Below are 12988 nucleotides of genomic sequence, written 5' to 3' on the forward strand. Positions count from 1 at the left end.
ACACTGGCCACTGTTCCTGCATTCCTCCGCCTGCAGCACCGCTTCCCCTCAATCACAAATTCCCGTCCAATAAGAGCCCGCCATCTCAGCTTCTATTAATAAACGGCCCGCCATCCCTGATCCTTGCCGCAGCCTAACCGCCGTGACGGAAGCGAGCTTTACCTGATAAAGAAATAGTGGGGTCAATTCCCCGCGCTTATTCGTTGGCTTCTTAAAGTTAATTTCTGGCCAAAAAACCCGGCGCTTAAGTTGAATCCTTCAAGAGGGATGAAGGTTGGGGAAGAGAAGGAAAGGCAGAAGGTACAGGGAAATGCAGACACTGTCAGGTATATTATTCTGTCCTGAGATGCCGCTCGTTGCTAAGTTACTGCATGTGCGTTCGGACCCCCCATGCAACAGTCATGACCCCTTCAATTAACTAACCAAACTCTACCTCTATTCTTAGAAGATCCCATCACAAGCCGGGTATCGGCCTAGCCACTCACAGATGCCATCACATCGGTATTTGTGTTGTGCTTAACCTTGCTGTTCCAGTTACCTGGTAGCCGTTTCTATATGAAACTCCCCAGTACTTCTATCTTTGGGGTTAAGGTTTCCATTCCAGCTCCTGGCTTGTTTCAGGAACAAGATGCGTTTTAGGGGTTTTCTTCGTTGGAACTACACATAACATCTTCGGAGTTGGCGCTATATATATTGCAACATATTCAGCTCTCTGTCTTCGGCTTGACAGGTCCAGAACGTGATCTAAAGATAGGATCGGAGAATAGGATAGGGTGCGAAGCGGGCTGTAGCTTGAGTGTGGTTATGCTGTCGTGAAGGAATCAGCCATGTATGTTATTGCTTCGTCTTAGACCTACTGAATTATCTATCAGGCTCTTATTGGTCTCCCACCTCTTTGCCGCAGGTAAATAATTAGCTGTCATTTAGTTAGCGCAGCAATGAAATTACCAGATCTGTAAAGCTGACAGCTATCACTCCAATTCTTATTTTAGCGTCTACCTCACATTAACCAAGCCAAGTAAGCACCGCTGATGATGAGATCTTCGCTAGTTATCCACCTCCTCAATCTCCAATGTTGAACCGGGGAAATGGCGTGGTCACATGACTGCTTCCGGCCTTCCTTACGGCCGAAACGAAAACGAAGCCGGACAAACAACTGCAAAAAGGAGACGAAATGACCATATTGGTGAACGCATAGGGCCGTCAAAACTCAGGGATCCGTACGCATGAGCTGCTTATTTTGAATGCGACGCTGGGACATGGTAACTTGCTTACCCTGATGTGATCGTCAAGCTGGTGAAACGAATCCGGTGTAATTCCCTACGTGCGCAAAATCGCCTTATTCTATATAGCTGGGGGGTCTCCCAGCCAATGAGTGCCAGGAAGGTCGAAGGTGCCTTGCCAGTCTGTCATGATGTACGGAGCATGCATATCTATATCTGCGAAGATTAGCCATATATGATGATGCCTAGTCAAGGGCGTGCGTGAGATTGAACTTTAGTGTGCAATGCACCGAGGCAGTCGGTGAACTACCCAGCTGCAGTCTACACCTCTACGGACGTAACGAAGCGGGCATCAATGTAGGCCGGATGAATATCAACAAGGTCATGTTCTGTCCTGAAGTGTAAGCAGCACGGCAGTCCGCTTGTTCAATTTCATCAACCGGCTGATTCTGCGGCTGATTGACGTCCTGATACGTATCCAGGAGCGCCGGGGCTAGAAGGTATATATACATACATATTGCCTGACATTATCCGCTGGGAGGATTAATGCATCATACCAGAAAATTCCTTCTCAAAACCAACACCTACTGCGACTTACTTCCCATTACGGCATTAATATACCCTATAAATTGATCATGGAGACAAAGGCTCAAATACCCAAGGGATCTCCTTCATTATCAGACTGGCCAAACTACCAAGGGGTATGTTTCTCCTGCCTTTTGTTTTTATTATGTACTAATGAATGCAACTAGTTTGATACTTCATATGAAGAAAGGTCTCCTGTCGAGCTGAAGGTGACTGGAAAGATCCCACCGTGGGCAGCCGGTACGCTGTTCCGCACAGGAATCGGTCGGGGACAGATTGAATCGGACAAAGGAGTGTATCGAGTCTGCCACTGGTTCGATGGCTTTGCAGTCGTGCATAGATTTCAGATTCTAGCACCCGATGAAGAGCATCCTGAAATCAGAGTCATATACAACTCTCGCAGTACTTGTGATGGCCTGATTGAAATGATCCGAAAGACCGGCGAGCGGAAGACGATGACCTTTGCAAGGAAATACGACCCCTGCCAGAGCTACTTCAAAAAGGTCATGTCTGTCTTCCAGGCCGATCGACCACGCAAACCAGATGAATACTCTATGGCCATTACGCTATCCGTTGACTTTCCGGGCCTAGAATCTGTGGGAACGAAGAAACCTGTTGGACATGGCTCCAGTATCCAGTATCTTGTCAACAAGACGGATTCGGCGGTATTGCAGACGCTGGACCCGGAAACCCTTGAGCCCGTGGGGATTGCAAAGCAGCATGCCCTTCACCCGGAGCTTCGAGGCCCCATGTCTGGAGCTCATGCGAAATCCGACCCGGTAACGGGTGACGTTTACAACTTCAACCTTGAGTTCGGAATGACACCGACGTACCGAGTGTTTACCGTCTCTCGGTCAACTGGCAAGACGTCTATATTGGCGACTATAACGGATGCTACCCCGGCTTATATCCATTCAATCTTCCTAACGGAGAACTATGTGGTTCTTTGTGTGTGGAACTCCTTCTTTGTGGCCAACGGTATGAAGATCCTGTGGACGAGAAACGTTCTCGATGCGATTGGGGAGTATGATGCGTCTCGTCCTGCTAGGTGGTTTGTGGTTGATCGCCGGACTGCTGAAAATGGCGGCAGGGGACTAGTAGCTACGTTTGAGAGTGATCCGTTCTTCTGCTTCCATAGCGTGAATGCGTATGAAGTGCCATCTCAGACCGGGCCAGGAACGGACATTATAGCGGATTTGGTTGCGTATGAGAACCTCAACGCCCTGAAGTGTTTCTACCTGGACAATCTCAAGTCGAATTCACCTAATGCAGGAAAGACAAAGGCGGCGAATGAGTTTTCATCTGCCCTCGTGAGATATCGTCTGCAGAATATATTGCTGGAGGCCACCTCAGAAGATGTACAAACAGCTAGAAAGGCTGTTCTTGAGCGCAAGTCTGAGCCGATTCAGTCGCCGGAGCTGCCAACACTTAATCCACGTTTCATTACTCGGCCACATCGGTATATATATGCAGTGAACTTCACGGGATCATCTACTTTCTTCGACGGACTGGTGAAGATGGATACAAGAACACACGAGAGCAAGTTCTGGTCTCGTCAGGGGCAAAGTGCAGGAGAACCAATCTTTGTCCCACGAACTAAGGGTCCACTGGTGGATGTTTTAGCGGGGGACGACGGTTCCGAGGAGGACGACGGGGTGTTGCTGTCTGTTGTGCTTGATGGGCTGTCAGGGAGCTCGTATCTGCTTGTGCTTGATGCAAAGACTATGACTGAAGTAGGCAGGGCAGAGCTCAATGGTGCTATTGGCTTTGGGTTCCATGGCATACATGTTCGTTCAAACGAGCAGAAAGGAATCGACTTCTAAGATGGCTCCATCTACCTGGTGTAATTTCTAGTATTTTTTTTTATTCACAAATATTCACTTCTAACTCCTAATGGTAATATTAAACACAGGAATAGTGGGTATTGTATGCAAGTCTATCCCAGTCGAGAACCATTTCATCCGAACAGGCCATGCATTAAATCTATCAGAACCGTAAACTCGTAAATAAAGGGTATCATTTCCTCCATGAGTCTCGTAGGATGACAACTTCATCCCAGATATTCTCTCTTGCTCGTTCCCGTGTAAGACCACGGCGAATCATGTCATCATACTCGGTATGGACGTGTCTGATATGGGCTTCAACTGCCAGCCTAACCTTGTCTTTCTCACTGGCAACCTTGCCACTCCTTCCGACTCGTCTGGACCCCTTGAGAAAGGCGTGATTGAGAACTGCTGTGAGATCTGACCTGGGCATGTTAGGGAACTCCTTAAGCAGCAGCTCCCGTGCCTTCTGTCGATCCCGGGCGTCCTTCTGAGCCACGGCCCTTTTGCGGTCTTCGGATGTCTCCTTGGACTCCAGCTCGACGGCTGCTTGCACGCTGGCCGGGACGTACAGGCCGGTTTGCTTATAAGTTGTGGAACACTGGGCAACGGGTTAGAATCATCAGTTTGAAGCTCAAAAGGGGGTGCAACTATGGAGGCCTTACGTAGACTGTATACACGGGAGAGCCGAGATCGTGTGTCTGTGACCGACATTTCCTAGTGATATAGACGTTTCCCTTGGGCACAAAGACGTATCCTGGCGGTCGAGGCTGGTTGTCAAGAAGAATCTGGCAGCTGTTAGTCCCTATTAGGTGTATAAGAAGTAAAGTTACAGGCCAATGGCCAACGTACATCTTCAGGCACAAATCCATGGGCCGTCTTTGAGTAAGAGATATCTCTAAGCTTGTCTTTCAGTGCCTTTGGCATGGGCTTTGCTCGCTTTCTAACTCCTTTTCGAATCCCTCCAGCCCCCTTTTTGGCCCTGGATTGGCGTTGCTGTCGCTGCGGTTTGCCCATCTTTGGTGAGAGAAACTGAATTGCGGGCTAAATAGGAGGAGAGAGAAGAAGAAGAAGAGCAGCTCTGCGAGTAACTGTCATGGAGAGAAGGATGTCGATGTCATGGTCCTTTGCAGCTGGTCAGGTTGAGAATATGGCTGCCTCGAGGTGGACTTGTAGTTAGTTGTTAGGAAGATGAAGAAGACAAAGATGAAGCTGTGTTGCTTGTTCATAGCAACAACACAGCAACCAGCCACCCAATTAACTAGTTAACTACTTAGATGAACGGCCATCAGGGTGATATCTCGCCTTCATGGCAGTTGACTATGATGATTTATATCTATCTACTGGCTACTCGATAGAGACTCACCGTCTCTATGGCTTGGTCGAGACGCTCACTGCTTCACTTCTCCAACTAACAACACTGCTAACTACGGAATACTTAGATCAACGAACAGCAACCGAATACTTGTCAGTTACTTGACTACAGCTTCATCATGACGTCTGCCCAGCGACTAAAAGGCTCGTTCATGTCCAGTCTCGCCGCAGTTTGACACCAACCCGGTGCCATCGCCTTATCCGTGGATAGTTGGAAGGGATACCAACGCCGCCGTACAGGCCGTGAACCGGTATATTAGAGTGAGCCTCAGGCCGCTGCAGTTATATTAGGCTCATCCTTGGACAGCGAGACGGACATTGACCGCAGAAGACCGTGGAGGAGACGGCGTTGCACAGCCAGGAGATCTGCTCGGTGACCTTGGCCAGCCAGCCCTGAACCACGACTAGTGAGCAAGTTGGCGAGACTAACTCGTTAACTAACAGATGCAAGGAATCCAGAGGATGAGCTGATGTTTGCTTGCCAATAACAACTAGTCAATGCCTGCATGAGCATCCCTCTCGTGTCGACGGAGCAGGGCCATGGAAGCGGCACGGATGGCAACGTCGGCGTCGCCTAGAGGCAGGATGGCATCGCCCCCTGCACAATAACTAATCAACATAAAGACTCCCAGAGGGGTGCCTCGCTGCCACCAAGAAGGACATTCTCCGGCCCTCCTCTCTTTCGATGGAGTAATAGGGCCCTCTTTTTTCTCAGGAACACCCGGCAGCAGTGAGGAGATTTTACGGCTAAGCAGCTTTAATTAATTAACTACGGAGTCATGAACCGCGGACACACGACAGAGGGGGAGACAAGCAGCTGAAGCGGGTTCCATCTTCCATCCAGCGAGCTCCTGGCCAATTCCGAGGGCGCAAACAATCCAATCACCGGCTGGGGGGCCAGGGGTGCCAGGGGGGGGGGGCAACACCACCTTAACTAGCTTACGATATAAATTTCTCCTGGTGGAGATCCGAGATCTTCAAGCTCTTCAAGCAAAGGAAGGGGGAAAAAAATAAAAGAAAAAAAGGAAGTGCGACTTCTCGGCTGCAGGCACAGAGCGGCGTGCATACGGTGCTATGATTACGCCGTCCCTGAGACTGAGGGAGTGCTAGTTAACAATGTGCTATGATATGCATCCGTCGAATACAAGCAAGTTAGCTGGCTGGTCCAGGGGTCGACGGAGTTTCTGGTTTGCAGCTCAACTTCTTTGATCGATCCCAAAACGGACTGACCCCTCGATGGATGGACCGGCCAGAGCCAGTTTAAACTAGCTTTAACCACCTGTTGGTTGACTGGTTTGCTCCCGTACCAGTGACCAGCTTCCCTTCTCCCTCCTTTTGGCTCTCGAGGGAGTACATGGCCGTACCTATACATGCAGTCTCACGTCAGAACTGGCACAGCCACCAAGGTTGAGAAGGTACAGGTACTTCTGGCTACCACCACGCATGCTGGTTCCATCCGTTGGTGGCCTACCAAAACGCTGTCCACGAAGAAGCTTTTGGGCCTTTCCTGGTTCTCGAGATCTCTATCTACACGACTATTATTTACCGAGCCATCTATCTCATTTCTCCAGCCTTGGACAGGGCAAATGGGGACCAGGGCGGGTGTGACAGAGGGCAGGCCGGGCGCTCTCAGGAAGTGGGCATCCATGGAATGGGACGGACGGAGCTCTTCCTGCACTCGCATTCCCACTGGAGAGGGTTAAAATTTAGGGAAGACGCAGAAGAGGCAATGCAGCAGACGACGAAGCCCGGATTAAAGACGTGCATCCATCGCATCTTGCAGCCTTTATTGAAGCATGGCCCGGAGTCTTTCTATACATATATATCCATTATATATCAACTCCGTAACCAGCTAGCTAGTTATACGAACGAGGACGGCGTCTTTCTTTGACCGTTTCAGCTTTGCCTGACTACAAACTAAATGAATAATAACTAAACATCCAAGTAATTTGTTGCTTAAATAAATATTATATTTTTATATTTCTTTTCTTTTCTCTTGCCTGTGCTGCCTGATCGATCATCCCTGGCCGTCGCTCTGGTTGCCTGGCCTTCTTCTCCTGCGTCTGCCTGTCCTTCTTCTCGTCTTCGTCTTCGCCTTCGTTTCTTCTTCCTGCCCGGCGTCGACCTTTTTTTCTCTTTCTCCCGACTTTCTCCCTTTTCTCCCTCGCCCTCAATCAAATCCGAAGAAAGACGGGCAAGGGGCCAACGGCTTGCTGCAAACGAGGTGATATCACCCCTTGCTGCTCTATCTGCTTAGTCGCCCCGTTAATGGTAGAGACTTGACTGGCTGACTCTCCTCTAGGGCTTTATTTTTTCCATCCTTCCTCCGCTGCGTTTGTCCCTGACTGGCCTTTCGACCTCCCACCTCCGAACGACCACGACGGCCACCCTCGAACCAGGCATAAAAAAACAAGGGACCGCCAGAGACGGTACAGACGGTAGAGACGGGCTTGAGCCTGACCTCCTGGAGCGTTGTGCCGGTGCTTGTCGGGGCCTCGTCTGCCGCTCGTCTCGCCTCATGCTGCTCTGGGCGTAATCTGCTGCTATGAATTGGGACTACCCTATCCACAGGTATGTCCGACATCTGCTCTCTCCCGGAGTGACGGGAGACAAGGGGCCGAAGGGGAGTGGAAAAATCCATGTCTTGCAGACGGATAGGCGGATTCTGACTCTCGTTTCTTTTCACCTTTACTCACTTCTACAGCTTTACGGATCCTAATGTTGAGCCTCAAACGCCCACGAGAACGCCCACGACCAGCTCGTTTGAGACCCCGAAGCTCGAGTCCAGCTTCTACGACCCGCGGGTGACATGGAACACTGCAGACCCCTATGCCTCCAGCCCGGAGCTGGTCAAGTTTCCTCCCCGCTTTGACCTGGCCTCGCCGTCTCCCCAGCGAGGTATGTATGCATTTAGACTTTTTATATTCGAATATATTTATTTCGATCATCTACAGGCCGGACTTCTAGTACGTGTGTGCGCTAACTTTTGATAGGCCAATTGCCAGAGGCTGAAGGGGGAGACTCTCTGGCTTCCAGCAGCGTGAGAAAGACGAGGCCATTGAGCACCATCTTCAGCTCAGGGCCAGACATGTCAGACGGAGTCGATGCCACCAGCCGCTCGGCTGCCTCGATGCAGACCCCGCCGCCCACCAGCACCTCGAGGAGAAGGACGCTGGATGCTATGAATGTAACGACTGATGACGCTGCCACGCCCGTGCAAGACCCCAACCCTAACCGTCTCGAGACCCCCAGCCGCTTCGTCGGCCTCTCCCCCAACTTCTACGGCCTGCAGGGCACCCCTGATCTGTTCCGGGTTGCCGGTGCATCTGCCACCGAACCATCCTTTATCCCTCGATACTCGATGCCATGGGACCAGGAGAATATCCCTCCGCCCTCGGCTATGATGGATGATGACACCCCTGCTTCTTCTTCTGCTGATGCTGCCACTTCTGCTGCTACATACACCAACAACAATGGCAACCTCGACATATCCACTCAGGGTCCCCTGGAGCACTCCGTCGAGGAGGTATTTGATGCTGATCCGGCGAGTGAGATTGGGTTGGAGACTCCCAGGTTGCCTGTGACCCAGTCCATTGGGAGAAGACGGGTTGGTTTGGGTATTCCTCAAGACCCACGATACCTCGAGGCACAGCAGGGGGCCGGTATCAACTCTTCCTTCTCGGCTTCACCCCGTATGCCTCTACCACCAGACGATGACCCATCAATGTTTCTTAGCTCGCCTGCTCGACGATTCGGCTTTTCTGACCCGTCATACTCATACACCCCCCATGCTCCCCGGATAGAGAACCGCCAGCCCTACCATTATCAAACGGAAGAGTCCGAGCGGGACAAGCGGGAAAGGGGGTTGTGCAAGATATCACGGACGAGAAGTGTCGGCCATCCGCGCAGAACGACTGCTAATGCCGGTGTTGCTGGTGCTGCTACCAACTATGAAGACTCCTATGCTTCGCTTCCTCGGCCTCCTGGCAGACCACCGCCGAGACGGATCACGACATATTCTGGGGCGGTATCTCGCCAAGCTTCGTTTTCATCCACCACCTCCGGCGCCCTTCCTGGAAGCGGAGTGAGGAAGACTCCCTCCAAGGGCCGCACCTCGCCGTTCAAGCAGATGCATTCTTTCCAACGATCTGCCTCTCTGGCTGCGCCAATGGAGTCTCTCGTCCTCAAAGTTGGAAAGGACGGAATTGCCACGACTGAGATGAAAATGGCGGCACACTCTCAGTCTCAACTGCCCGATGTGTCCCCTGATATCAGCATCGAGGAGCTCTCCACAGAGAGTGACAGTGACATATCAGATACTTCAGAGCGTCGACTTGGCAGAGTGCGGAATCCATCGTATCATTTCCCTGATATCACCCCTCGTCGGTCCCGCATTGCTGGTACACCCTCGTCTTCCCGTCCGCACTCCAAGTGCTCGTCTCGTTCGTCCACAGTGGGATCCTCGCATTCAGGGTACAACCCCGGCTGGACGGATACTTCTCGCGGCAGGGGTAAACAGCTCGATGCTTGGGATGGACGTCGTCGTCATTCCCGAAACTACTCGATTACCGACTCGGAGTCTACTCAGGAAGATGATGAAGAGGAGGAAACTGACGATGCGGGTCATGCCCAGCATGCTCTCAAGCAAGTGCTCCAGGCACGTAAACGTCAGTCAGCCGCTGCCGGTACCGCTGCCCCTACTTCTGCAACTACATCAGGGTATGCATCTGCCTCCCGAGCATCTCAGTCACTGGGCCATGGCCACCCTGCGGTCCTCGCCTCCGCTCGTCGGATACCCTGAGTCCTCATGGGCCGGAGACTCCAGCTCGCCAACTAAGATGACTGACCCTGATACCGCCCCTACGCCCGTCGTGGAACGCCAGAACAACCCTAGCACAGGGACAAGGTGTGTGTGTAATTCGAGGAATAACGGTGGGCACCTCATGATCCAATGGTGAGACCTCACTTCACTAAATACATATCTAACCGCCCCGTCGACTGAATCTGACTGACTTCTTTTGGGTTGTAGTGAATCGTGCACCCACTGGCTTCATACAAGATGTGTTGGGCTTGACCGACAGAGTCTGCCGCCCGTATACATCTGTATTTATTGCGTGCAGACTCCCGTCCGCCGGCAACGAGCTCCCGACCCGCGAGCCCGGGGTGGCCATGTCTCTTCCCCCCTCACCCACAAGTCCTACGGCTTCAAATAAGCCGTGTATACACAGATCGACTCTTCCAACCTGCATGATAATCCGATAATCTTGTTTCGTATACTCTTCGTTTTCCTTTGTGATGCCCCCCACCCTTTTTATCAAGTCCCCAGCCCACCTTATATAACTCTTACTCATTATACCAAGCCCTCCTAGATCTTCCCTGCTCGTGTGTTACAATACCCCCCAGCGTTTGCATGTGCCGACGCTGCATCCTTCTTCTGTACATATCTCTTGTATCTTCCGATATTACAACTAACCTTCTGTCTTTATCTCGACTGTGTCTCTTCTTTATTTTCCTTGCGTGTTGTAAGTATATAAACACCCGGACGTAAGCGTACCTAAACTCCGCATCATGTGACTCACTAGACCGAAATCGGCGACAGATAGCCGCGATCTCAAGATTAGCTCGCGGCTAAATAAGCGCCGGAAGCTTTAAACTTTTTCCGGTTTTCTGCCGGCTCTTCGGCTCTATTACCCTTCACCGCCTTTCGGCTCACGTGGCCTTGGCTTCGCGCGGCTAGAAAAAGTAAAAAAAAAAAAAGCGTGAGTAAAACGCAAGAGCGAAGACGCAGCAGGCGAAAGACAGACAACGAGAAAGAAAGAACAAACAACATCCCACCCTCGCCTTTCGCTGTTCGTCCCTGCTGTCGTTGTCCTCTCCAGCCATCGCTGCCGTCGAACAGCCGAACAACTAGGAGATAACTACTCTGTCCCGCCTGCAATCTTGCGATGGCTGCGTCGACCTCGACCTCCGGCAATCGGGACCTCCCTGCATCCAAGTATGACCTAAGCACTTACTGGGGTCGGGTTAGGCAGTCCGCAGAGCTATGCGATCCAAGGTATGTCTTTTTATGGGCACATGCGTGGAAACATTGAAGGTCGATAACCGCCCGGAGCCTTCTGTCCGCCTGGGCGGTAGGGGAGCCCTGACGGTTACCTGACTTTTTTTTATTTTTTATTTGTTGTCCCTTGTCCTGAGTCATTAATCCCGGTGTTGGTCAAGCGTCGCTGACTGGTTTACCCTGGAACCTGCGTGTAGGACCCTGTTTGTGTCTGCAGATGGCCTGGAAAACGCAAAGAAACTGATTGAGTCGTATAAGGGCGGCCAGCTGCTGTCCATGACGCCGGAGTTATGGCATGCGAAGAAAGTGGTAGACTCAACACTTCATCCCGGTACGTTGAATCGCATCTAACTCGGCAGAGTCGGCTGTACGGCATCTGACATTGACGATAGATACTGGCGAACCGGTGTTTTTCCCCTTTCGCATGTCATGTTTCGTCCTCTCCAACTTGATTGTGACGGCGGGCATGCTCACACCTGGCTTGGGCGTACGTCTTCCCCTCGTTGCCTCTTTTCTTTTTCTCACTCTGTTCGGGTAAAGGATGAATTGGGTCTGACGAGCCATTAGACAACGGGAACACTTCTGTGGCAGATAGGCAACCAGTCGCTTAACGTTGCTATCAACAATGCCAATGCTAACAAGTCCACTCCTCTTTCTACCTCTGCCATGGTCAAGTCGTACCTGATGGCCGTCTCGGCGTCATGCTCTGTTGCCCTGGGCCTCAATGCGATGGTCCCACGGCTCAAGGTGGCGCCCAATACAAAGCTGATACTCGGCCGTCTTGTCCCCTTTGCTGCCGTGGCTACAGCCGGTGCTCTAAACGTCTTCTTGATGCGCGGCGAGGAGATCAGACAGGGCATTGACGTCTATCCCGCCGAGCCAAAGAACAGGAGCGCGGGCGCAGAAGTCAAGAGTGAGGGCGCCGAGGTGCAGAGTCTCGGAAAGAGTAAGAAGGCGGCTACTCTGGCTGTGGGCGAGACGGCCATCAGCCGAGTATTGAACTCGACTCCCATCATGGTTCTGCCGCCATTGATACTCGTTCGTCTGCAGCAGATGCAGTGGCTCAAGACCCGGCCACGACTGGTTCTTCCAGTCAACTTGGGTGAGTCTCACCCCTTTTGCGTATACAGTCCGTGATGCTAACGCTTTGCCTTGCAGGCCTAATTCTAACGACATCCATCTTTGCCTTGCCTCTGGCCCTGGGCGCGTTTCCCCAGCGCCAGGCCGTGCAAGCATCCTCTCTGGAGGAAGAGTTCTGGGGCCGTGGTGGAAGCACCGGCCTAGTTGAGTTCAATCGTGGCATCTAACCGGACCACCTTGCTTGACATTTAACCTTTTTCATATTTTCTGCTATTTTCTGCTATTCCCCGGGCTTTATGACATTTGCAGAGCCTTGTTTTTTTTTCCTCTCTCTCTCTTCTGACTATGTTGTCTATTTGGGTTCGCTGACTGCAGGCCCGGGCCAGTCGTAGCGAGGCGTCCTAGATTGTTGTCCCTTTTTTACCTTGTTCATTCTGATTCCCTTCCCACCGAGCGAGTTTCGCCCTGTCATGCTGAGCAGACAGACATGGCGGGTGGATTTCTGGCAAATTTGAAGTTTGATAGACAGACTTAGACCACTATCCAGGTTGGTATGACCAGCCTCAGCATCATAAATGACATGATCTTGATGTTCTTATCCCTAAACTCTCAGGCTAATGAGTAGTTCGAAGAGAGAACCGAAAAGGGTAGTCAGATATTTGCCACCCGGCGTTCTCGTGAGATATATATACTACCACCACTTCGACGGAAATCACCACCGGCAACAAGACCGGATCCACGGGCTATGACGGTTATACATCACGGTCTCTGCTCTCTCTGCTGGCGTAGGGCGAGCAGAACCAGGGATGGAGCACCACCCGGTGACGCTGCCAGTCCATGTGACG

General features: G+C 51.6%; 5 protein-coding genes across 7 annotated transcripts; 4 read left to right on the forward strand and 1 right to left on the reverse strand.

Annotated features, from left to right (window-relative positions):
• Window positions 1-1858: 1858 nt before the first annotated feature.
• Window positions 1859-3631, forward strand: TERG_08184 (uncharacterized protein; the record flags this gene model as incomplete). Its single annotated transcript, XM_003231351.1, has 2 exons — window positions 1859-1924; window positions 1976-3631. 2 exons carry the CDS (start codon window positions 1859-1861, stop codon window positions 3629-3631), a joined length of 1722 nt encoding a protein of 573 aa, XP_003231399.1.
• A 193-nt stretch (window positions 3632-3824) lies between these two features.
• On the reverse strand, window positions 3825-5254 carry TERG_08185 (uncharacterized protein; the record flags this gene model as incomplete). Of its 2 annotated transcripts, XM_003231352.2 has the most annotated exons (3): window positions 4484-5254; window positions 4297-4419; window positions 3825-4232 (listed from the first exon to the last, which is right to left on the reverse strand). In XM_003231352.2, the coding sequence occupies exons 1-3, from the start codon at window positions 4646-4648 to the stop codon at window positions 3825-3827; spliced, it is 696 nt and encodes a 231-aa protein (XP_003231400.1). In that variant the 5' UTR covers window positions 4649-5254. The 2 variants fall into 2 exon arrangements, with proteins under 2 accessions (XP_003231400.1, XP_047607485.1); XM_047750543.1 differs by having other exon boundaries at window positions 4297-5254.
• Window positions 5255-6078: 824 nt separating this feature from the next.
• Window positions 6079-6986, forward strand: TERG_08186 (uncharacterized protein). The gene has a single exon (XM_003231353.2). It carries the CDS (start codon window positions 6376-6378, stop codon window positions 6706-6708), a length of 333 nt encoding a protein of 110 aa, XP_003231401.1. The 5' UTR covers window positions 6079-6375; the 3' UTR covers window positions 6709-6986.
• A 380-nt stretch (window positions 6987-7366) lies between these two features.
• Window positions 7367-10485, forward strand: TERG_08187 (uncharacterized protein; the record flags this gene model as incomplete). Of its 2 annotated transcripts, XM_047748904.1 has the most annotated exons (5): window positions 7401-7576; window positions 7710-7903; window positions 7999-9959; window positions 10035-10297; window positions 10366-10485. In XM_047748904.1, exons 1-3 carry the CDS (start codon window positions 7551-7553, stop codon window positions 9804-9806), a joined length of 2028 nt encoding a protein of 675 aa, XP_047604895.1. In that variant the 5' UTR covers window positions 7401-7550. The 2 variants fall into 2 exon arrangements, with proteins under 2 accessions (XP_047607486.1, XP_047604895.1); XM_047750544.1 differs by lacking the exons at window positions 10035-10297; window positions 10366-10485 and having other exon boundaries at window positions 7367-7903; window positions 7999-9806.
• A 465-nt stretch (window positions 10486-10950) lies between these two features.
• On the forward strand, window positions 10951-12552 carry TERG_08188 (uncharacterized protein; the record flags this gene model as incomplete). The annotated part of the gene is made up of 5 exons (XM_003231355.2): window positions 10951-11060; window positions 11261-11394; window positions 11456-11550; window positions 11631-12165; window positions 12222-12552. The coding sequence occupies 5 exons, from the start codon at window positions 10951-10953 to the stop codon at window positions 12368-12370; spliced, it is 1023 nt and encodes a 340-aa protein (XP_003231403.1). The 3' UTR covers window positions 12371-12552.
• Window positions 12553-12988: the final 436 nt, after the last annotated feature.

The sequence above is a fragment of the Trichophyton rubrum genome, assembly GCF_000151425.1.
Source record: "Trichophyton rubrum CBS 118892 genomic scaffold supercont2.12, whole genome shotgun sequence".
Classification (NCBI taxonomy): Eukaryota; Fungi; Ascomycota; class Eurotiomycetes; order Onygenales; family Arthrodermataceae; genus Trichophyton; species Trichophyton rubrum.

Excerpts from the sequence above, each read along its gene's own strand:
- TERG_08186 (XM_003231353.2), top strand. The coding sequence starts at position 6,376 with ATGCAGTCTCACGTCAGAACTGGCACAGCCACCAAGGTTGAGAAGGTA.